This window comes from Pseudophryne corroboree, chromosome 4 (assembly GCF_028390025.1).
Source record: "Pseudophryne corroboree isolate aPseCor3 chromosome 4, aPseCor3.hap2, whole genome shotgun sequence".
NCBI lineage: Eukaryota > Metazoa > Chordata > Amphibia > Anura > Myobatrachidae > Pseudophryne > Pseudophryne corroboree.
In genome coordinates this window covers 356291320-356314202 of record NC_086447.1, presented here as the reverse complement: position 1 = coordinate 356314202, position 22883 = coordinate 356291320, and the positions used below count along the sequence as shown (strand labels likewise).

At 43.6% G+C, this 22883-nt stretch overlaps 1 protein-coding gene across 1 annotated transcript in view; it reads right to left on the bottom strand.

Annotated features, from left to right (window-relative positions):
- Positions 1-22883, bottom strand: part of LOC134909538 (mucin-4-like) — a 278478-nt gene that overhangs the window by 27021 nt on the left and 228574 nt on the right. The window contains exons 21-22 of the mRNA XM_063916527.1: positions 18935-19111; positions 13585-13661 (exon numbers count right to left, since the gene is read on the bottom strand). Of these exons, the coding sequence (XP_063772597.1) occupies positions 13585-13661; positions 18935-19111 (254 nt within the window). The remainder of the gene's footprint in view (positions 1-13584; positions 13662-18934; positions 19112-22883) is intronic.

Sequence of the window (22883 nt, the reverse complement as noted above, 5' to 3'; positions counted from 1 at the left end):
ACAGCTGCCAGATGCTGTTTCCGGTGTGCTCCTGTGCAAAAGCTGGTTCTGGACATATTGGTAAGCCACTCTGCTGTACTGTGAGTCTTTATGTATTGTACATAACGTGGGTGTTCTGCCACATGCTGCAACATTCCTGATGCCTGAGTATCCCACACTGCAACAATTTGATTACCTAGGCGGACCCTACCTGGACTTAACTACTCCCACCCCTGCAACTGAACTGTTTTGTATCCAAATCCATGCCCATTTGCTAGAATAACTGTGGTAATAGCATGTTTTGCAAACATAGTAGTTTGAGCATAGCCAGCAACAATCCTGAACATCATACAGTATACACACACACACCTCTTTACACTTTATGATTTTAAAGACGAGAGGCACTCCCAAAAAATATACCAGAATTCACTAAGATATGATTCGTCATGATCACCGCTGACACCAACATTTCTGCTTGCAGCTTCCTGAGATGGCGAGCAGAAATGTACAGAAAGTGTCCCGTTTCAGCACCCAACCGGAACTTTACGTGTTGCAGGAACTATTTTAGTTGGATTTAGCCACTTTGCACGGCTAAACAGAGTGCTTTTGGGTGCTTAAAAAGTAACCTGCACCTAATCAGAGCAACAATTGAATTGTTCTGATGGGTGCCCAAAAAAACATTTTCATTCACCCCCAGAGATCGCATCTGCCACATACACCACTATAAGTAGAAAGAATACATTATTAGAAAGGTTTGTAGTTTAGATGATGTTGACATCGATAGCTAGAGAATTTAGATCTTTGAAGACCTATCATGGAGAACTTCACAAAACCACAGAGCATTACAACCTTTAACTTCAGAACTACATACCGTATCTTGGAATTAAGTAAAGTAAGCTTTACTTTTTGCCTTCAAGTCTCACACAATGGAAATCTCTCTGTGGGAAACATCTGATCTGCTCCCATTTTGCTTGAATTCTGCCTGTTTCCCTTCTTGACTGGTGAGCCACTCCTTACTTCCATGCCACCTGCTCTCAGCCAAGATGATAATGGCTGGTACAGTAAGTAGTAGGTATATCATAGAATTTGATGGCAGATAAGAACCATTTGACCCATCTAGTCTGCCCTAAACATAGGGTAAACACTAGGGTAAATTTCTGTTTATAGCCAATTAACCTAAAAGTATATTTTTGGATTGGGAGAGAAACCTGGAGAACCCGGTGGAAACCCTTGCAGGCATTGGGAGAATATGTAAACTTCACACAGTTAGGGCCATAGCGGGAATTGAATCATGGCCTCGGTGCTGTGAGGCAGTAATGCTAACCATTACACCATCCATGCTGCTTCACAAGACCTTCCAAGATGTACTTCTCCCTAAAATACCATCCTATAGATATACTATAAATAGGAATTCTCTTGCTAATTACCCAAAGCTCATATCACTGTTATTCATAAATAGAGAAAGGAATTAGCTCAGTGTCCAAGCTACAGATCAATTTCACTCCTTAACAATGACATCAAGCTGTTTCCTAAAGGTATTGCTAATAAGCTTAGGACTTTGCTACCCACCGTTATTCACTCTGACCATGTGGGGTTTGTCCTAGGCCAGGTGGCTCTAGACTTGATCTCATGCATCTGGTTTATGTGAAGCATATCCCAACAATCTTTCTCTCAAGTGATGCTAAAAAGGCAGATAGATTGTCTTTTCATGCAGAGTCTGTTGGCACATCCTAGCCATGGTCTTAACTCCTTCCATAGGATTCTGGTTCTTTATGCAGCCCCTTCAATGTGCATCATCCTTAAGGGAATGCTCTCTGTCTCAATTTGAATCACAAATGGTACCCAACAGGGCTGCCACCTCTCCCCCCCCCCCCCCCCTCTCATCTTTGTGCTTTGTATGGAGACCTTGGCCCAGGCTATCAAGCTAAACTCCAATTTTTCTAGTCTTCATTTAGGTAACTATGAATATAAATTGGTGCTGTACAAGATGACCCCCTGGCCATCCTTTCCAATCCAACAGTGTCAATTCCTAATCCAGTCACGAAATTTTTATAAATTTAAAATACCCTCTAACTTTAAGATTTACAGTACTATTCTAAATTCAGTTTACCCAATGACAGCTCCTCTTTTACTAGATGGTTTGAAATTCGATTTTGCATTCTCCAAGCATACAAATATCCTTAAAAATCTAGGCATCACACTAAATAAAGTTTTGTCCCTCCTCTTTACTGGCAACTTCCAACCTCTACTTCGTAAACCCTGTCCCAGCGCATGTGAACCTTTCTCATGGCTAGGGAGGTCTAGTGTCATCAGATGAATGTGTTGCTAGAATTCTCCTCCAAGTACTCTCTATACAAATCCCTAAATAATGTCTCACTGACGTCAATCGCATGTTCAAGGACTTTGTCTGGGGGTAGGACACAATATACTTTATGGATGCAGATACTTTGGGTATTCCAGCTCCTTCACATTACAAAATATCACGAGGCTGTGGTTTTGATCCGGGAATTTGCCGAGGAACCCTTTTCCACTAGGGCAAAACACGGGTAAATGCGCGCCCCTGCGCATTTACCCGTGTTTCTAAGAGCTAGTGGAAAAGGGGTATAAGTGTATCCACGGCTGCCATGTGTGAGCCTGACCTTTCCAATACTATGCTCAAAGAGGCCCATTGCCACGCTTGGGCAAAGACAATAAAATCCACCTCTTCTGTGTGGAATTATTTCTACCTAAATCCAGACAACAAGTGTCAAGCCATCTGTACCCTTTGTAAAGCCATAGTAAGTAGAGGTAGGAATATTACCTATCTAGGTACCCCCCTGTTACATCACTTGCAATGCATTCATCAAAAAATGGCTAAAAATGTAACAACAACCAGTCCAGCGTCACCTAGCTCCCTTCTCTCTGATAGGTGCAAGCGTCTGCAATCTCCACCACCAACACTTCATCGTCAATATCCTCAATCATGATAAGAGTGTTATGATTCCCGTACTCCAGACCAGAGGAGATCTTTATGGCAGAGGTCTGAGTACTGGAAGGATATGCTGGTACGGGAGCAGGAAAGCCTAGTAACCCCTGGCGCCCTAACTCCGTTGTCTCGCCCGTGTTATCAGAAATCCCCTGCGAGACTATGGTTGCTTGAGCCCATGGCAGCCGCGTTCGAAGGGCGGATTATGTCTGCCCAACCCCGATGCCCCCTCAGGTATTAATGGGAGACAAAGGGAAATCCGAGACAGGGTGATAACAAGGGGCCCTCTGACTAAGCAACCAGGCCAGGGGTTACAAGCTATCTAACTTAAACCAAAAGTATGTGCGGACAAACCGCCAGGGAAAAGGACAACCAAAGATCCACTGATCCGTTACTCCTATCCAGCACCGCTGGATACCAGAGTGGATTTGTGGGAGCGGAATCCTCCGCAAAAGCTCCAGAACACAATAAACTAAATAATAAATAGTAAGCGGTCAAGCCGCAACACACGGCTACGCCGCGACTCACGAACACCACAGGATGTTAAAGGTGCTCGGTCGGACTCCAGGAATAGATGACAAATTCCGAGTACTGGATCACTGAGGACAGGAACAACCGGGTAGAGCAGGACTGGAAACTCTCTGTAACTGACACGGCAAACAGGAAGCTATCACCGGCGTCTGTGAGAAGTCCTGAGAGTGCTTAAATTTGGGAGCTCTCCAATCATGATCCAGACAGGGTAATCACATAATGATGCCGTGCAGCTGCATGCTGCACGGCCAGAATACACAAGCACTGATTAATTAAGACCCAGCAACGGGGAACGCGGTCTGACCGTGGCGTCCCCGTTGCTAGGGTCTGAGCGGCTCCGTGCGCCCGGCGTCTAGCGTTGCTAGGGAGCCGGCGGCTGTCTGCCTGCGGCGTCCCTAGTTGCTAGGCGCCGGGCCGCACTGACGGGCGGACCCTCGGCGCCTAACAGTACCCCCCCCTTGAGGAGGGGTCAAGGAACCCCTAAGGCCAGGTTTCTGAGGAAATTCTCGAAAAAATGCCCTTTTGAGCCTCGGGGCATGGAGATCCTCATCCAGGACCCAAGACCTTTCTTCTGGACCATAACCTCTCCAATGTACCAAAAAATAAAGCCGACCCCGGGACAACTTGGAATCGAGAACCTTCTCCACTAAGAACTCCTGCTGACCCTGTACATCTATTGGTGATTTCCCCTGAGAGATCTTGCGAGGAAATCTACTGGACGAAACATATGGTTTTAACAAGGAGCAATGGAAGGTATTTCCGATCCGTAAAGTTTTTGGTAAACGTAACCGGAAAGCCACTGGATTGACTTTTTTGATAATATGAAATGGTCCAATAAATTTAGGACCCAATCTGGCTGAGGTTTGTCGAAGTTTAATGTTGCGAGTCGACAACCATACCCTATCTCCAACTTTAAAAGTGCACGGCCGCCGGAGCCTGTCAGAAATTTTTTTCTCCCGAAATGCCGCTTTTCTGAGAGCCAGGTGCACTTTTCTCCAAATGAGTTTGAGATGAGAGGTCAAGGTCAGTGAGGAGACAGAAGAATGTTGAAAAAAGGAATTAGCTCTGGGGTGAAAACCAAAAACTGTAAAAAATGGAGATACATTGGTGGAGGAATGACAGGCATTGTTGTAAGCAAACTCTGCAAAGGGAAGAAACTCAGACCAGTCATTTTGGAGTTTGGCCAAGTACAAACGCAAATATTGTTTTAATGATTGATTAACTCGCTCAGTCTGCCCGTTGGATTGGGGATGGTAGCCAGACGTTAAAGATAATTTCATCTTTAATGAGGCACAAAAAGACTTCCAAAATTGTGCAATGAATTGTGGACCCCGATCAGAAATAATATCAGTGGGTAACCCATGGAGTCTGAAAACATGGCGGAGGAACAAGACTGCCAATCCCTGGGCAGATGGCAATCGGGGAAGAGCAATGAAATGGGCCATTTTGCTAAAACGGTCCACTACCACCCATATGACTCGGCATCCGGCTGACAGAGGGAGGTCCACCACAAAATCCATGGAAATATGAGACCATGGCCTAAGAGGAACATTCAAGGGCATAAGTTGACCGATAGGCAAGGAACGGGGAACCTTATGCTGTGCACAGACCTGACAAGAAAAAACAAACTCCTTAATGTCTTTGGAAAGACCAGGCCACCATACCGAGCGGGAAACTAATTCAAAAGTTTTAGCGATCCCCGGATGCCCGGCAACCTTGCTATCATGAAACTCCATCAAAACCGTTGCTCTCAAAAACTCGGGGACAAAAAGACGACCAGCAGGAGTATTTCCAGGAGCTTGATGTTGAAGCTGCTTTAACTGGGTAAATAAATCTTGTGTGAGACCTGCCCGAATGACTGAAGACGGAAGTATGGGAGTAACAGGACTGTTGTCTTGAACTGGAAGAAAACTGCGTGACAGGGCATCTGCCTTGGTATTCTTGGAACCTGGCCTGAAGGTGATAATGAACTTGAAACGAGTAAAAAATAAAGCCCAACGAGCTTGCCGGGCATTCAGCCGTTTAGCTGATTCAATGTATTGAAGATTTTTGTGATCAGTCAAAACTGAAATGGTATGAGTGGCTCCTTCAAGCCAATGCCTCCACTCCTCAAAAGCCCATTTAATAGCCAGTAATTCCCGGTTACCAACATCGTAGTTGGATTCAGCAGATGAGAATTTCCTGGACATGAAGGCACAAGGATGTAATTCCAGGGAATCCGGATCCTTCTGAGATAGGATAGCCCCTACTCCAACCTCCGAGGCATCAACCTCAACAATGAAAGGCAATTCTGGGTTGGGATGTCTGAGGACCGGGGCTGAGACAAAGGCTTGTTTCAAGGCCTGAAAAGATAACTCCGCTTCACGTGACCAGTTGGTAGGATCTGCTCCCTTTTTAGTCAGTGCCACAATGGGAGCAACTAGGTCAGAGAAAGAGTGAATAAATCTTCTATAGTAATTCGCAAACCCTAAAAAGCGCTGAATTGCTTTTAAATTGGTGGGTTGCGCCCAACTAAGGATGGCTTGGAGCTTCTTTGGTTCCATACAGAATCCCCGAGGGGAAATAATGTACCCTAAAAAGGATACCTCCGTGACATGAAATTCACACTTCTCCAGCTTGGCATATAGGTGATTTTCACGTAATTTTTTTAGAACCTGACGCACCTGGGTAACATGTTGTTCAATAGAGTCAGAATATATCAAAATATCGTCTAAGTAGACTACAACGAATCTTCCAAGAAATTCACGGAGCACATCGTTAATGAGATCCTGGAAAACTGCCGGAGCGTTGGACAGGCCGAATGGCATAACCAGATACTCATAGTGGCCTGATTGAGTACTGAATGCCATTTTCCACTCATCCCCTGACTTGATTCTGATGAGGTTATATGCTCCTCTCAGGTCAATCTTAGAAAAAATCACAGCCGAACGTAGCTGATCAAAGAGGACAGAAATAAGCGGCAAAGGGTAAGTATTCTTTACCGAGATTTTATTCAAGGCTCTAAAGTCAATGCAAGGTCTGAGTGATCCATCCTTCTTCTCCACGAAGAAGAAGCCTGCACTTAAAGGGGATTTAGATGGCCTGATAAATCCTTTCCCTAGGCTTTCTTTAACATACTCATTCATGGCCACAGTTTCAGGTCCGGACAATGCATATAACCTTCCCTTAGGCAAAGTGGCACCAGGAATTAACTCGATAGCACAATCATAAGGCCTATGGGGAGGCAGAATATCCGCATTGCCCTTGGAAAATACATCAACAAAATCCTGGTATTCCACAGGAATGGGTGCGGGAATGACAGCAGCTATTCTGATGGGAAGCGTAATACATTCCTTATTACAGATGGTACCCCATTGTAAGATCTCCCCCGACTGCCAATCAATGATGGGATTATGAAAGGCCAGCCAAGGGTGACCCAGAACCACAGGAACTGCTGGACAATGGGTAAGGAAAAACTCAATCTTTTCAGAATGCAGAGCTCCTACCGAAAGTAGAACAGGAGGTGTACAGAGAGAAATAACCCCATTGGACAAGGGACTCCCATCTAAACCATGCATGGTGATACACCTACCCAAGGCTAACTGAGGAATACCTAAGGCCTTAGCCCATGTTAAATCCATAAAGTTCCCTGCAGCTCCACTGTCCACAAAAGCCGAGATCGAGGAACAGAGGCTGCCAAAGGAAACTTTAGCTGGAACCAACAGTGAATTATTTGAGGAGATAAGCTGCAGACCAAAGTGAACCCCCTCACAACTCACAATGGTCGAGGCGTTTCCCGACTTGTTCGGACAACTACGGGCAAAATGTCCCTTACCCCCACAGTATAAACAAAGACCAGAATTTTGCCTTCTGGTTCTTTCTTCAGGAGACAGTTTGGAGAGGCCTATCTGCATGGGCTCCTCTATGTCCACAGGAATGGAAAAAACACAAGGAGAAGACCCAACAGATGCTCCTTTTTCAGCCCTCCGCTCTCTGAGACGACGATCAATCTTAATAGAGAGCTCCATGAGTTTATCGAGAGTCTCAGGAGCGGGATACTGAAGGAGACTGTCTTTTATAGACTCGGATAAGCCGAGGCGAAACTGACTGCGCAGGGCTGGATCATTCCATCCACAGTCGTTCGACCAACGGCGAAACTCCGTACAATAAATCTCTGCGGGATTCCTACCCTGTCTGAGAGCACGCAACTGACTCTCGGCGGATGCCTCTCTATCAGGGTCGTCATACAATAGCCCTAAAGACCCCAGAAAGGCGTCTACAGACAATAAAGCCGGATCGTCTGTCTTTAAGCCAAAAGCCCAGGTCTGAGGATCCCCCTGTAGCAAAGAAATAATAATTCCTACCCGCTGAGATTCCGTACCTGAGGAGACTGGTCTTAAACGAAAATACAGTTTACAAGACTCTTTAAAATTAAAAAACTGTTTTCTATCCCCAGAAAAACGGTCAGGCAGATGCATTTTTGGTTCAGGAATGACCCTCGGGGAAGTCCGTAACAGATCTTCCTGTGACCTCACCCGAAGGGACAGATCTTGAACCATCTGAGTAAGCTCTTGAATCTGGCTAACTAAAAGCTGGCCAGGATTTGGCCCAACACCGGAGGGATTCAAGAGGCTGACAAATCTCCCAACAGAATAAGGGGAAAAAATTAACTCCTGTTTAATTTTTTTAAATTTTAGTTGGGCCGGTGATAAAGTTATGATTCCCGTACTCCAGACCAGAGGAGATCTTTATGGCAGAGGTCTGAGTACTGGAAGGATATGCTGGTACGGGAGCAGGAAAGCCTAGTAACCCCTGGCGCCCTAACTCCGTTGTCTCGCCCGTGTTATCAGAAATCCCCTGCGAGACTATGGTTGCTTGAGCCCATGGCAGCCGCGTTCGAAGGGCGGATTATGTCTGCCCAACCCCGATGCCCCCTCAGGTCTTAATGGGAGACAAAGGGAAATCCGAGACAGGGTGATAACAAGGAGCCCTCTGACTAAGCAACCAGGCCAGGGGTTACAAGCTATCTAACTTAAACCAAAAGTATGTGCGGACAAACCGCCAGGGAAAAGGACAACCAAAGATCCACTGATCCGTTACTCCTATCCAGCACCGCTGGATACCAGAGTGGATTTGTGGGAGCGGAATCCTCCGCAAAAGCTCCAGAACACAATAAACTAAATAATAAATAGTAAGCGGTCAAGCCGCAACACACGGCTACGCCGCGACTCACGAACACCACAGGATGTTAAAGGTGCTCGGTCGGACTCCAGGAATAGATGACAAATTCCGAGTACTGGATCACTGAGGACAGGAACAACCGGGTAGAGCAGGACTGGAAACTCTCTGTAACTGACACAGCAAACAGGAAGCTATCACCGGCGTCTGTGAGAAGTCCTGAGAGTGCTTAAATTTGGGAGCCCTCCAATCATGATCCAGACAGGGTAATCACATAATGATGCCGTGCAGCTGCATGCTGCAAGGCCAGAATACACAAGCACTGATTAATTAAGACCCAGCAACGGGGAACGCGGTCTGACCGTGGCGTCCCCGTTGCTAGGGTCTGAGCGGCTCCGTGCGCCCGGCGTCTAGCGTTGCTAGGGAGCCGGCGGCTGTCTGCCTGCGGCGTCCCTAGTTGCTAGGCGCCGGGCCGCACTGACGGGCGGACCCTCGGCGCCTAACAAAGAGGTAGTCCTGCATCCAATTTCATAAGCATGGATGACTGACTCCTCTCCTATCCGGGCTTCCCCAGAAGGTTCTTTGAGTGCTACGCCTGTTGCTGCTGCTATGAGTGAATCTTCATCCCAGAAGGGGACCAGGTAGACTACTTATAGTAGTTTAACAAAACAATTGACTGTTAAACTATCCTTTGCAAGGGGGAGCAAGTATGACAGCAGTCATCCAGTTGCACAGCAGATTACTGACGCCATAACAGCTGTGCTGGTATTAGATGTGCATCCAGTATTCACCATTAATGCAGTGGGTTTTAGACAGTTAACTGAGGTCCTGTTTCCCCACTACCAAAAACCATCTAGATTCCACTTCACTAGAAAAGCAATTCCTATTTACAAAGGACGTTTAGAAAACTTAGTGTCCTCTGAAATGCCATTGTACCCACTGTCCACTTAACCCCAGATATGGTGACAAGCGGAACAGGGCAAACTAAAAATTACTTGACTGTGACAGCCCGCTGGGTAGGTGTATTGCCTTCAGCATCACAAACAGCAGCATCTCACAATTACCAGCTCATTTAAAGGCAGGCTACTCTGTGTACTCTGTGTATCACCGGTTTCACTAAGGAGCATACCACTAACAAATTCTTAGAAAAACTCAGGGAAATCATTGCAAAATCACTTACCCCACTTGGACTCTCCTCGGGATTCATGATTTTGGATACCACTAATATTGTGAGAGCATTATAGCTGGGTAAATTCCAACATGAACCCTGTTTTGCTCACACAATTAATTCGGTGGTGCATTTTTTTTTAAATGACAGTGGTGTGCAGGAGATGTTTTCTGTGGCCTGAAAAATTTTGGGACATTTTTGACATTCAGTAAGTGTATGTCAAAGATTGTAGCACCGGCAAGTACTGTTGTATTTGCCCTGCCAACAGCTGAAGCAAGTTGTAGTAACTAGGTGGAATTCTACCCTTTATATGCTTCAGCAGATGGAGGAGCAGCAAAAGGTCATCCAAGGCTACACAATGACCTATGACATTGAGAAAAGAGGGAGAATGTACCTAACTCAAGCGCAGCGGAGAATACTTTCCTTGTTGTGCAAAGTTTTTATACCCTTCGAAGTTGCCACATGTAAAGTTAGTTCAGATACTGCCAGCGTGAGTCAGGTAATTCCTCTTATTAGACTCTTAGAGAAAATGAAGGAGGATCTGGAACTAAGCGATTCCGCTAAGCATGTTAGATTGTAGATCAAGCTCATCATTTACTTCACCAGGATCCAAGGGTCATCAATCTCTTGATTACTATATTTTGGCGATCATACTTGATCCTAAGTTTAAGTTGTACATTGTATCTTTCATTATGACAGATACAAATCTGAAGAGATGCATAGAGCTGTTGGTGAACAACTTATCAACTCAAGCGGCACAAGACACGACAACATCTCCTCCTTCAGTTTCTCCAGCAGCTGCTGCTGCCAGGAAACCACTCAATTTTCCTGGCCCACTGGTGGTGATGAAGATCAGTCAGCAAAACCTTATGACATCTGGTTGGGCCAAAAATAACTTCCTACAATTAGTGATGTGTCTACCGTGACTCCCATTGATATGGTCACCATTCAAAGAATGGTTGATGATTATTTTAACGATAGCATCCAAATAGGCATGTCAGACAGTCCATTTCATTACTGGCAGGAAGAAAAGGTAATTTGGAGGCCCTTGACAAAATTGGCTTTGCTTTACTAAAGTTGCCCACCCTCCAGTGTGTACTCAAAGAGTTTTCAGCACAGCCGGGAACCTTGTCAGCGATCAACGTAGGACTTCTCAAAAATGTGGAAAAGATGATATTCATCAAAATAAATTACCAAATCCACAAGGAAGACTTTTACTGGCATTTACGTGCAAAAAATACAGAGGCACCTGTCTAAGTGGATTCCAGCAGGAATTAATTAATATTATGTGAAGAAGATGATGTACACACTAATGGGGATGAGGAATCAGATGATGATGATGATGATGACTGTGATGTCATCTTGCCTATGTAGAGCCAGTTTGTGTATGTAGAAATCATTGCTAGCAATGTTCAATGCCCATTGGCAGCTTGTTTTGTGTGGGCCCAAACAAACCAATCATTCCAGCCACAAGTGGCAGTCGCTGACGTGATGGGTTTGTTAAACTGTGCATGTCCTGCTTAATATATACAACATAACAGTGGGTGGGAGGGCCCAAGGACAATTCCATCTTGCGCCTCTTTTCTTCTTGTGTGAAGACGACAAACAGTTTCATAGTTTATTAAATTGCCACCCTGTCTGCCACTGTAGTGCTATTTTGTTTCCTAGATGTGCCATGTTGGAAGTTTAAGTGCCACATGTTTGTGATGCCCACTGCTGTTGCTTAGCTTGGCCATCCAGCTACCTTGGTGTAACCTTTTGGTCTAAACTGGTTTAAAACAATCAGGGCTGTAACGAGGGGGCACCACACATAGCGCTGCAGGGTAGGGGGCGCTGTTGGAGGCACTTCTCAATTATCTGTTTTAATTAGTTTCACTTGCAGCTTCCCCCCTTTTTGAAGCCCAGCATCTCCTGACCACCCCTCTCTCCTACCCTGACCCCTTCTGTCACTAATACCTATACAACATTCATGAACTCAACTTGAGATTTTTTTTTATTATTCAGTCACACTGTTCTTTATTACATTTCAAAATGCTGACATACCCGGGATTCAAACCCATTGCCTGTGGCATTGCAGTCAGACAATCTATTCATTGAGCTATCTGCCCTTGCATAGATGAAAGCAGGTTCTCACTGAGCACATGTGACAGACGTGACAGAGTCTGGAGACGCCAAGGAGAACGTTCTGCTACCTGCAACATCCTCCAGCATGACCGGTTTGGCAGTGGGTCAGTAATGGTGTGGGGTGGCATTTCTTTGGAGGGCCGCACAGCCCTCCATGTGCTCGCCAGAGGTAGCCTGACTGCCATTAGGTACCAAGGTGAGATCCTCAGACCCCTTGTGAGACCATATGCTGGTGCGGTTGGCCCTGGGTTCCTCCTAATGCAAGACAATGCTAGACCTCATGTGGCTGGAGTGTGTCAGCAGTTCCTGCAAGATGAAGGCATTGATGCTATGGACTGGCCCACCCGTTCCCCAGACCTGAATCTAATTGAGCACATCTGGGACATCATGTCTCGCTCCATCCACCAATTGCACCACAGACTGTCCAGGAGTTGGCGGATGCTTTAATCCAGGTCTGGGAGGAGATCCCTCAGGAGACCATCTGCCACCTCATCAGGAGCATGCCCAGGTATTGTAGGGAGGTCATACAGGCACATGGAGGCCACACACACTACTGAGCCTCATTTTGACTTGTTTTAAGGACATTACATCAAAGTTGGATCAGCCTGTAGTGTGTTTTTCCACTTTAATTTTGAGGGTGATTCCAAATCCAGACCTCCATGGGTTAATAAATTTGATTTCCATTGATAATTTTTGTGTGATTTTGTTGTCAGCACATTCAACTACAGTATGTAAAGAACAAAATATTTAATAAGAATATTTCATTTATTCAGATCTAGGATTTGTTATTTTAGTGTTCCCTTTATTTTTTGGAGCAGTGTATATATATATATTTTATGTGGGAAGGGGCATCATAGCATGGCTTTCTCTGGGATAAATCTAGTCATGCCCCTTCCCCAAGGGTCAAGCACCTTATGTCCCTATTGGAAAAATGGGGGGAGGAGGCGACAATTCTCTCTCATGCACAGGGCACCAAAAAGTCTATCTACGGCTCTGAAAACAATATTGTGAGCTGTGAGGTGGATGAAATTGAATGTAATTGACTGGAAATTAATGTTATTCAGGTTAATAATACTGTAGGAACAAAAACAGGCCCAAATTCTGTTTGGCTGTTTATGATTTTTTGACAAAAATACAGATCCAAAACCAAAAACAAACAAGGGCAGTTTTGGCAAAACCAAATACAGAACCAAAACACAAAGGAGATACAGAATCAACATCAAAACCAAAACATGGGGGTTGACGTGTTTTGCAACTAGTTTTTATACAATGTTCAAAAAATATGCATTTGCCTTTACTTGGGCATGTCCTCAATGACTAATACGCACGTTCTAACCCCATGTTGTCCAGCCTTTATGTTGGTCCATGTATACTTGTTCTGACTACTGTTATTGTTTGCCAAGTTTGTCTTTTTCTGGTATGTTTCCTCAAATAAAAAAATATTATAATTTAAAAAAAAATGACATTTCCAAAAAAGATTATTTAATGAGAAACAGTGTAATGTACCTATCATACATAACATATGTAACATAATACAGAATTTAAGTAAGAAAATACATTGCAAATTAGAATTTCTGTAACAAACAGCTCAGGATATCAGTATTTACAGTATCTGATTTCTGGCAGAAATATGTATTATAATAAAATGCACATACTGTACCTTGTCAAATGCCTCTTCACGAGTAAAGTTCATTGTAGAAGATGTTAATGTTACATTTACAGATCTCTTTTTCACATCTTAGGACAAAACATAACTCATATAAGACAGTATAGCAACCACTGCTACACACATGCACAGTGAGGAAACTTTGTAATCTTCTCTTCCAGTCATCTGAATTTTTATATATATATATATATATACACACATACATACACACACACACACACACACACACACACACACACACATATATATACATATTCACAGTATATAAAATAAATATATATATATATACATACACACACTGTATGTGTATGTATATATATATATATATATATATATATATATATATACACACATACACATATACACACTCTGTATGTATATGTATATATATACTTATTTATTTTACCACTAAGACACAGAATAGAGCACATGAACAATCTATGGGGTATATGCAATTTTTCGCCCGTTTTTTAATTCGACACATTTCGCCCGTCGAATTCCGGCAGGTGGGTGCCGGAATTCTACATATTCAATAAAAAAACGGATTCGACAGTCCCGCTGTCGAAAAACGGCCGATTTGACGGATTTTTTAAAAAAACGGGGGAAAACGGGGAAAAACCCGAAAAAAAAACTGCGTGGGTTCCCCCCTCCTAAGCATAACCAGCCTCGGGCTCTTTGAGCCGGTCCTGATTGCCAAAATACGGGGGGAAAAAATGACAGGGGATCCTCCGTATTTTAACAACCAGCACCGGGCTCTGCGCCTGGTCCTGGTGCAAAAAAAACTTTGTGGCACTCACCTGATTGACTCTGCGCGTCTGAGCTCAGACACGCATTGCACAGTCCCCTCCATTACTTTTAATGGTGGGAACTTTGCGGTCAGCGGTGAGGTCACCGCGGGTAACCCCACTGCTGACCGCAAAGTTCCCACCATTGAAACTAATGGAGGGGGCTGTGCGATGCGCGTCTGACAGCTCCAACGCGCATACAGCCAATCAGGAGGGACCTTTCTGTGACAGGAGTCACGGGGGTCTCTGCATTCGGGGAAAGGGGTCCCCTTTCAGTCCGTGTGGTCCGGGTATTCGTTTTATTGTTTTTATTGTTTTGCCAAGTACGTGGATTACAAATCACAGGACACTGGATTGAGGTGAGTATAATTTTATTCACAGGTACCCCGGATCGTCGGCGACAGTGGAGACGTGGCCAGAGTCGGCGGGTCAACATAGGTAAGTATGTATGTGTCGGCATGTATGAAATAAACTTTTACTTTCACGGTGTGTGTCTCCTGTTTTTATTTGGGTATTTTTTTCCCAGTAGAACTACAGGTACCAGCGGGCCCGTTTTTCCACCCGCATGCTGGTACTTGTGGTTTCTCCAAGTACCAGCTTGCGGGGGAGGCTTGCTAGGACTTGTAGTTCTTCTGGAAAAAATAATATTCGTGCATTTTACTCAAGGCTATCAGCCCCCCATCCGCAGCCCTTGGATGGGGGGGACAGCCTCGGGCTTCACCCCTGGCCCTTGGGTGGCTGGGGGGGGACCCCTTGATTGCAGGGGTCCCCACTCCTCCAGGGTACCCCGGCCAGGGGTGACTAGTTGGGTATTTAATGCCACGGCCGCAGGGCGCTGTATAAAAGTGACCCCCGGCTGTGGCATTATCTGTCCAGCTAGTGGAGCCCGGTGCTGGTCCAAAAAATACGGGGTACCCCTACTCTTTTTGTCCCCCGTATTTTTGCACCAGGACCAGGCGCAGAGCCCGGTGCTGGTTGTTAAAATACGGGGGATCCCCTGTCATTCCCCCCCCCCCCCGTATTTTGGCAACCAGGACTGGCTCAAAGAGCCCGAGGCTGGTTATGCTTAGGAGGGGGGACCCCACACAATTTTTTTCGGGTTTTTTACCGTTTTTCCATTAAAAAAATAAAATAATTATATTTAAAAAAATATATAAATAATACTTGTGCCTCCTAAATAGACAAACCAAGTACCTAATCCCTTCTAATATAAATAGATATGCTATTACCAATAAAAAAAACACACAAAAAAATGTTTTACATTTTTTTTATTGGATATCCGCCAGCAAAGTGTGGCGGATTGAAAATGACGAATTTACTGTCTAAAAGCACTGTTGTCGAATTTACAATCTTCAATTAAATATGCTTTTGTCGAAATGTCGCAGTTGTACCATTGCAGAAATGTCGAATTTGACAAATGCCGAATTTCAAAAAGTCGAATTTGTAATGGCCGTTTTTTTGATGAAAAGTACTGTATTGCATTGTCGAAATTTTTTTGGGGGGCGAAAATGTCCCCTTTTTTGACATTTTCGTGAATTCGACCGCAATTGCATATACCCCTATATGAGAGAATAATTGAATATAAAATCTGATGCTTTGTGTACAGAAAGTTGAAAGTGGATGTAATCTTCAATGTCAAGAGACAGATCAATTCCCCAAGGTTTACTGACGGAATTTATTGTCTTGCTATTATATCCTGTGGGAAACATCTAGTCTATACTATAGTTGATGCCCTGATAAAGTCTGTAAAGGACAAAACGCGTTGGAAAATTAAGCAGTGTACACTATTCTGTGTAAACCCCAAAGGGTACAAGTTCACTTCAGGATAGTACCAAGAAAGGTTTTTGTACCATCTTGACAGAAAAAGTGACACTCATTCTCCAACAAACATCATTGTGTACTGTACTTTGCACAACAAATTGGGTCTTGGTTTTTATGTATGTTATTTGAATTTTTATAAATGTATAACATATAATCAATATGGTCATTGCATGAGGTATGCAATGTAAGGATGTATCATCTACAATCATTTTAAAACATCTTAATAGAAAGTAATTGCTGAAATTATATATATGCACACACACACACACACACACACACACACACACACATACATATATATATATATATATATATATCTTTATAGAAGCATATACAATACAAACACCAAGAGGGTGCTTTTAGTGTAGAAAACTTTGATCTGGTTTCAGAACTATAAGTAAGTTTAAATTAGGTGTACATCAAAGTTTCTTTAACTAAGCTTATCTGTATGATCTAATAATTGTGCCCTTCTGGGTCTCTCTTCTGATATCAGTGTTCACATTCAAGAAAAATGTTCCTCTTTGTCAGTCCCGACTTATGATGGTTTCACAAACTTGGATTTCGTAGTTTGATAGTTGGTCCAGGCGAAACAGATGTTAACAGCATGTCCATTGCTGAAGTGTTGAGCACATGCAGGATGCCCATATAGGACAAAGATTTTAATTTACCACATCCCTGAAGAAGTAGTTTGTGACGAAACGTGTTAGGTGATAAAAATTAGCATTGACTGGCTGTACTACTGCGACTGGTGGTCAGTTGTATACTCACAAGAATTTAGTTTTCATGTACGAGTATTTAACCTGTTTTTAATGAGTTAATTCAATTTCCATTTTACTACATTATACTACAAAATGAACAAACTTGTTCTATGTTTTTTGGGTGCACTTTCTGGAAGGGTTTTACTTTAGAACTAACCATCCAACTATGAGATCATTGATTGTGAAACCATTGTAAGTAAGGAGTGACAAAGAGAAACATACTTTTTGGAGACCAATAATAAAATGAAGAGAGACTGATATGTGATCGGATTATGGCCAGTTAACAGACCATACAGATACAGTAAGCTTTATTTCAAGAAACTTTGATGTACACTTTATAAACTTACTCATATATCTATAAAAAGATCAATATTTACTGCACTATAATCACCCTCTTCCTGTTTCAATTGTCTGTATTTTATACCCAGTTCAGGTGTGGCAGGGACCTGTGCAAAAGAACGATCAAAAGAATTTTAGATTTTGTTTGAATACTATTACATTTTACTAATAGCACAAAATAAAAGTATTGGGTATGTAATATATAGGGATGTAGTTATGGGACCGGCGGTCAGGAGACCGCTAGTCACAGTACCGACAAGTACATCCCGAACCCCCTAAATCCTGACAGTCGGCATGCCAACTAGCGGGGACTATTCCCACTTGTGGGTGTCCTCGACACCCATAGATTTGGAATAGAACCTGTGGCGAGCACAGCTCGCCAAAGAGCCCGCAAGGTGTTTGCTGTGCTCGCCCCCCTGCCGGCATTTTGCTGCCGGGATCCCATGGTCAGTATGCTGACTGCAGGGATCCCCAGCGCCAGCAATACACATTCCACCCGTAATATATACTGTGTGTGTGTGTATGTGTGTGTGTGTGTGTGTGTGTGTGTGTGTGTGTGTGTGTGTGTGTATGTATATGTATATATATATATATATATATATATATATATATATAGTTAGTTGATGTCTCCGGCCATGGGTTCTCTCTCCCTCTATGTCATAAATTAACAAACTGCATGCATCAACACCTGTACACACCCATGTGTGATAATATATGAATGTGAATAGCTGAATCTGAATATGAGGTGTAGTGATGGTTGAACATATTCTAAGACAGCGGCATAAAATAAATGTTGTGGATAGTAGTTTGTCTGACTGCTATAATGTGATGGAACTAATGTGTTCCCTGCTGATAGAATAGTTGAAACATAGAAACAGAATTTGACGGCAGATAAGAACCACTTGGCCTATCTAGTCTGCCCCTATTTTTATTCTTTAGGTAATCTCAACCATTTTTGAACCTTAGTTACCTCTTATTTCTTCAAAAAGATAAAAGAAAATGAAAAATGTAGTACTTTTATTTATTTATTTCTCCTAAATGACCTAATGAATCTATTAGACAATGCAATCACAGTTACATGTGTGCCACTTGATGGCCTACATAGAATCTATAGGATGCCCCAGGTTAAGTGTGGGCATTGGGGGAAAAGTCTTAATGGGTTGGGGATGATATCCTGGCAGATGGGAGGCTGGCTGTCAGTATACCAAAAGCGGAATCCCTTCTGCCGGAATTCCAGCAGCGACTCCCCTCGCGGGCTTGCTGAGCTCACCACACTTCGGGCCCGGTGGCAAGCCTAGCGAGTGTGGCTGCACAGCACTGTGCAGTTCTACACCTGCAAGCTCCATGAGAGATAGTAACTCAGCAGACTCAGAGTGATAGAGGGAGGTAGGGTGGGGACAGTTGTATTATATTGTGTGCCCTAATCAGTATCGCTGTGCGACCTTGTATGTGTGTCACCTTATGTACAGTATGTCTGTGTGTCTGCATGACTCTGTCCATGTCTGTGTGTCATGCTTTAACTTTCTGAAAGATCACAGAATTTTTATCAGAAACTTTTACTGTATACATTTGTGTGTATGCTCCCATGCTTAAATAAAGGTTGGGGGGAAAAAAAAGGCTAGCCTCATCACTAATACTTACTTGGCTTAAATTGTGCATTGAATATTTTGTAAGGATTTCTGCATTGATCACCAGAGAATGCTGGGATGCAGTGGCATATAGGAGAGCAAGTTGAATTAATCAAGGACGAGGTGCACGTTCCACCATTACGACAGTAATTTGCTTCACAATCAAGACAGTAGCATAATTTGCCATCACCTGTAGCCACAAATGAATACAATCAGTCCACTTGTAGGTCTTAATAATTACATTATAACTGATAGAGAAAGGAAAACTGCAAGATACAGTAGTGCAACTCATAAACCCCTTAACGGCAAATGCTGGCTATGTACAGTTAGTTCCTACTCAATCTTAATACTGTAACATATAATGAAATGGATACAAGTAATTAGCGTTAAATTTGGTCATCAATTTATTGCTAAAAATATATATCTATAGTATTGTGGCCAGGGAAAAAGGGGGGGGGGGGGGGGGGGGGCTGGACTAGACTAGACACCCTAATTATAAACATAATAATTAGTGTTACAGTACCATGCTAAGGCTTGTAGTGCCATGAAAGAAATATAATTGTATAGGTGCACACTAAGAATACTGATAATCAAATAAGTTATGATAAACAAAATCATGGAGAATGAATGAGGTTCTTAGCATTTGTTTGGCCAAAAATGCAAGCCCATCTACAGATGTGTCCTATTGTGTTGCTGCCGCGATATGCATATAACACATAGCATATCGGGGCATATGCTCCAGCTCAGGGCCGGATTAAGTCTTGGGGGGGGCTCGGTGCACTTAAGACAGGGGGGCCAGAGGGAATGGGGAGGGGTGTATATTAGATTGTGCATACCTCCCAACATGACCCATGCCAGGAGGGACAAAATGCTCTCTATCTGGACTTCCCTCTTAATATAGAATTGGCATCACCTGTGTTGGACTATTTCATTGATAAGTAAAGTGTTTTAACTAATTGCAATCATAAATTAAGAATGACGTCCAGGTACAGATATTTTGTCCCTACTGGAATGGGTCATGTTGGGACGTATGGATTGTGTATATTAAATCAATGGTGTATAATAGACTAAGGGGTCTATTTACTAAGCCTTGGATGGAGATAAAGTCGCTGGAGATTAAGGGGCACATTTACTAAGCAGTGATAAGAGCAGAGAAGTGAGCCAGTGGAGAAGTGCCCATGGCAACCAATCAGCACTGAAGTAACATCTATAATTTGCATACTATAAAATGATACAGAGCTGCTGATTGGTTGATGGGGAAATATCTCCACTGGCTCACTTCTCTGCTCTTATCACTGCTTAGTAAATGAACCCCAAAGTACCAGACAATCAGCTCCTAACTGTCATTTTTCAAACACAGCCGGCGGCATGGCAATTAGGAGCCGATTGGTTGGTACTTTGGGGGTTTGCTTTTTTTTGCAGCAGTGCAAACGGGTCCGAACTGCGCATGCACGCGTTCGCCAATGCGCAGGCGCATCGTTTCCCGGCAATGCCCGTTGCCAGGCAGTGATGGCAACTACGAGGGAGATGTTTGCAGCGGCGAATTCTAGAAGATTGACAGCAGGAAGGAGTAACTGGGAGGCAACTGACCGTTTTCTGGGAGTGGTGAGGCAAACGCAGGCGTGTCCAGGCGTAAATTCCGGGACCTGACAGGCAGAAGTGATCACAGTGATTGAGTACGTTCAGAGCTACTCAGAAACTGCACAAACAGTTTGTGCACAGCTCCCCTGCAAAAGCGTTTGCATCCTTGCTAAGCTAAAAAAAACACTCCCCAAAAAGTGGCGACTGATCGCACGGCTGCAAAAAACTGCTACCGTGTGATCAACTCGGAATGACCCCCTGAATCTCCAGTGACTTTATCTCCATCCAAGGCTTAGTAACTAGACCCCTTAAACTAATAGTTCAATAATGCCTGTTTATAGCTCCACCTAACTGAGAGACACATTTTTAGGAAGTTTTCTAGTAGCGGAACAGACAACTTAAACAACCTTAAAATACATATAGAAAAACATAATCTATACTTTATCTTGTCACAGTGCAGGAATAGCAGCAGCCTCTGTGCTACATTCACACTGGGACAGGGCTCAGGAGGAATACAGGGTGAATCAAAAGTCACAGTACACCCCTTTGTTTCAAAAACTGTGCAGGGAATGGGAAAACTTAATACTCCAGTAAGGTATGGGTGAGGTGGGCTATCTTTTAGCGTATGTACCGAACATGGGCGCCATCTTGAAATCGCCATCTTGAAATCGCCATCTTGAAACTAAGTCAGTTTTTTCAAATGGAAAGGGGGTCGTGTAACATGTCAAACAACAACAGAATTTGCTGAAAAGTTCATTGAGCAAACAGATTTGAAATAGCACTTACGGTTCAAAAGTTACAACACTCTTTTTGTTGCAGGTAACGGAAGATGGCTTTGACAAAAGAGGAGAGAATTGAGGTCATTTTGGTGTCTGGAGAACAAAGTTTCCATGTCATAGCTGCAGATTTTAACAAATTGCACCCAGAAAGACCTCCAATTTCACATAACACTGTCAAACTGGGACTGTAGCTGACAAGTCACGGAGTGGTTGCCCAAAAAGTGCTACTGACGAGACAACCTCATCAATGGTTTTGGCATCCTTCGTGAAGAGCCCACAATGCATCAAGTTTGTCAGCAGAATGTGGAATCAGCCAGTCATCGATCGTACGAATCCTTCATGACCATCGATGGCATCCATTCAAGATCCAGCTACTCCAGTACATAGCAGAGGATGACCCAGACAGACTTATGCAGTTTTCCACGTTGGCAAGTTGTTAAAATCTGCAGCTATGACATGTAATGCCCTCAATTCTCTCCTCTTTTGTCAAAGCCATCTTCAGTTACCTGCAACAAAAAATGTGTTGTAACTTTTGAACCATAACTGCTATTTCACATCTGTTTGCAGCAATAAACTTTTCATCCAATTTTTATGTCGTTTGATGTGTTACATGACCCCTTTTCCATTTGAAAAAACTGACTTAGATTCAAGATGGCAGATTTTAAGATGGCGCCCAGTTTTTTTAAACAAAACGGTGTACTGAGACTTTCGAATCACCATGTATTTGTGTGTCTCTCTTTAGACCCGAATGCTCTCATTATATTACAGGTTACACTGGAGGACACAGACAACCAGGTGGGAAGGAGAAGCTGGGATCCTTGGGTCACTTACAGCTCTCTACCCCCTCCTATTTCTCCTCTGGTCGGGAAGATCCGTCAGTAGCTCTGTCAGTCATGAAACCCCTGTGTCTCTGCCTGCACTGCATACAGCCTTGATCACATTCTTACTGCTTGGTTCTAGTGCTACACAAGAGGAAGAGCTAGTGATGTTAGTATGCTCCGGCCAGGGAAGGGGAGGGGACTGACAGAGAAGGGGCCGAGGTACAGTATCTCCTGCGTGCCCCCCCACCTAAACTGCCTATGCTCCTACTGTGCATACTTTACTATGTGAGCTGGCAGTATGCATGCGACCGCCGGCCAATTACTTTAATGGGAGCCCAGCTGCTGCAATGCGTATAGGACCCCTTATCAGATGGGTCCCAAACATCCCTAATACTTATAAAGTATATAAATTTATCCAGGACTTACTTATAATAGTGCCCATTCTAATATGTTGAAAACAATGTTAGAACCTGCACTAATTAAAATCACCTAAGGGCAGGTGGTTGCTATTCAAGACAGGACTCTACCTTCAAATGTACATTATATACACACAAATACAAAGTATTTTTGGTACAACATGTACAGTACTAAGGGCTAATTTGGACCTGATCGCTCTTCTGTGAATTTTCAGAGGTCTGCAATCAGACAGTCGCCGCAGAGCCAGACTGAAAAGCCGTTCCATGCATGTCTGCGTACGCCGTGCGAAAAGCTTTGCAATTGCCAGTCAGCTGCAAATCAATTCGCAACTTACCATAGAATGATTTTTCCAGTCTGTGTGTCT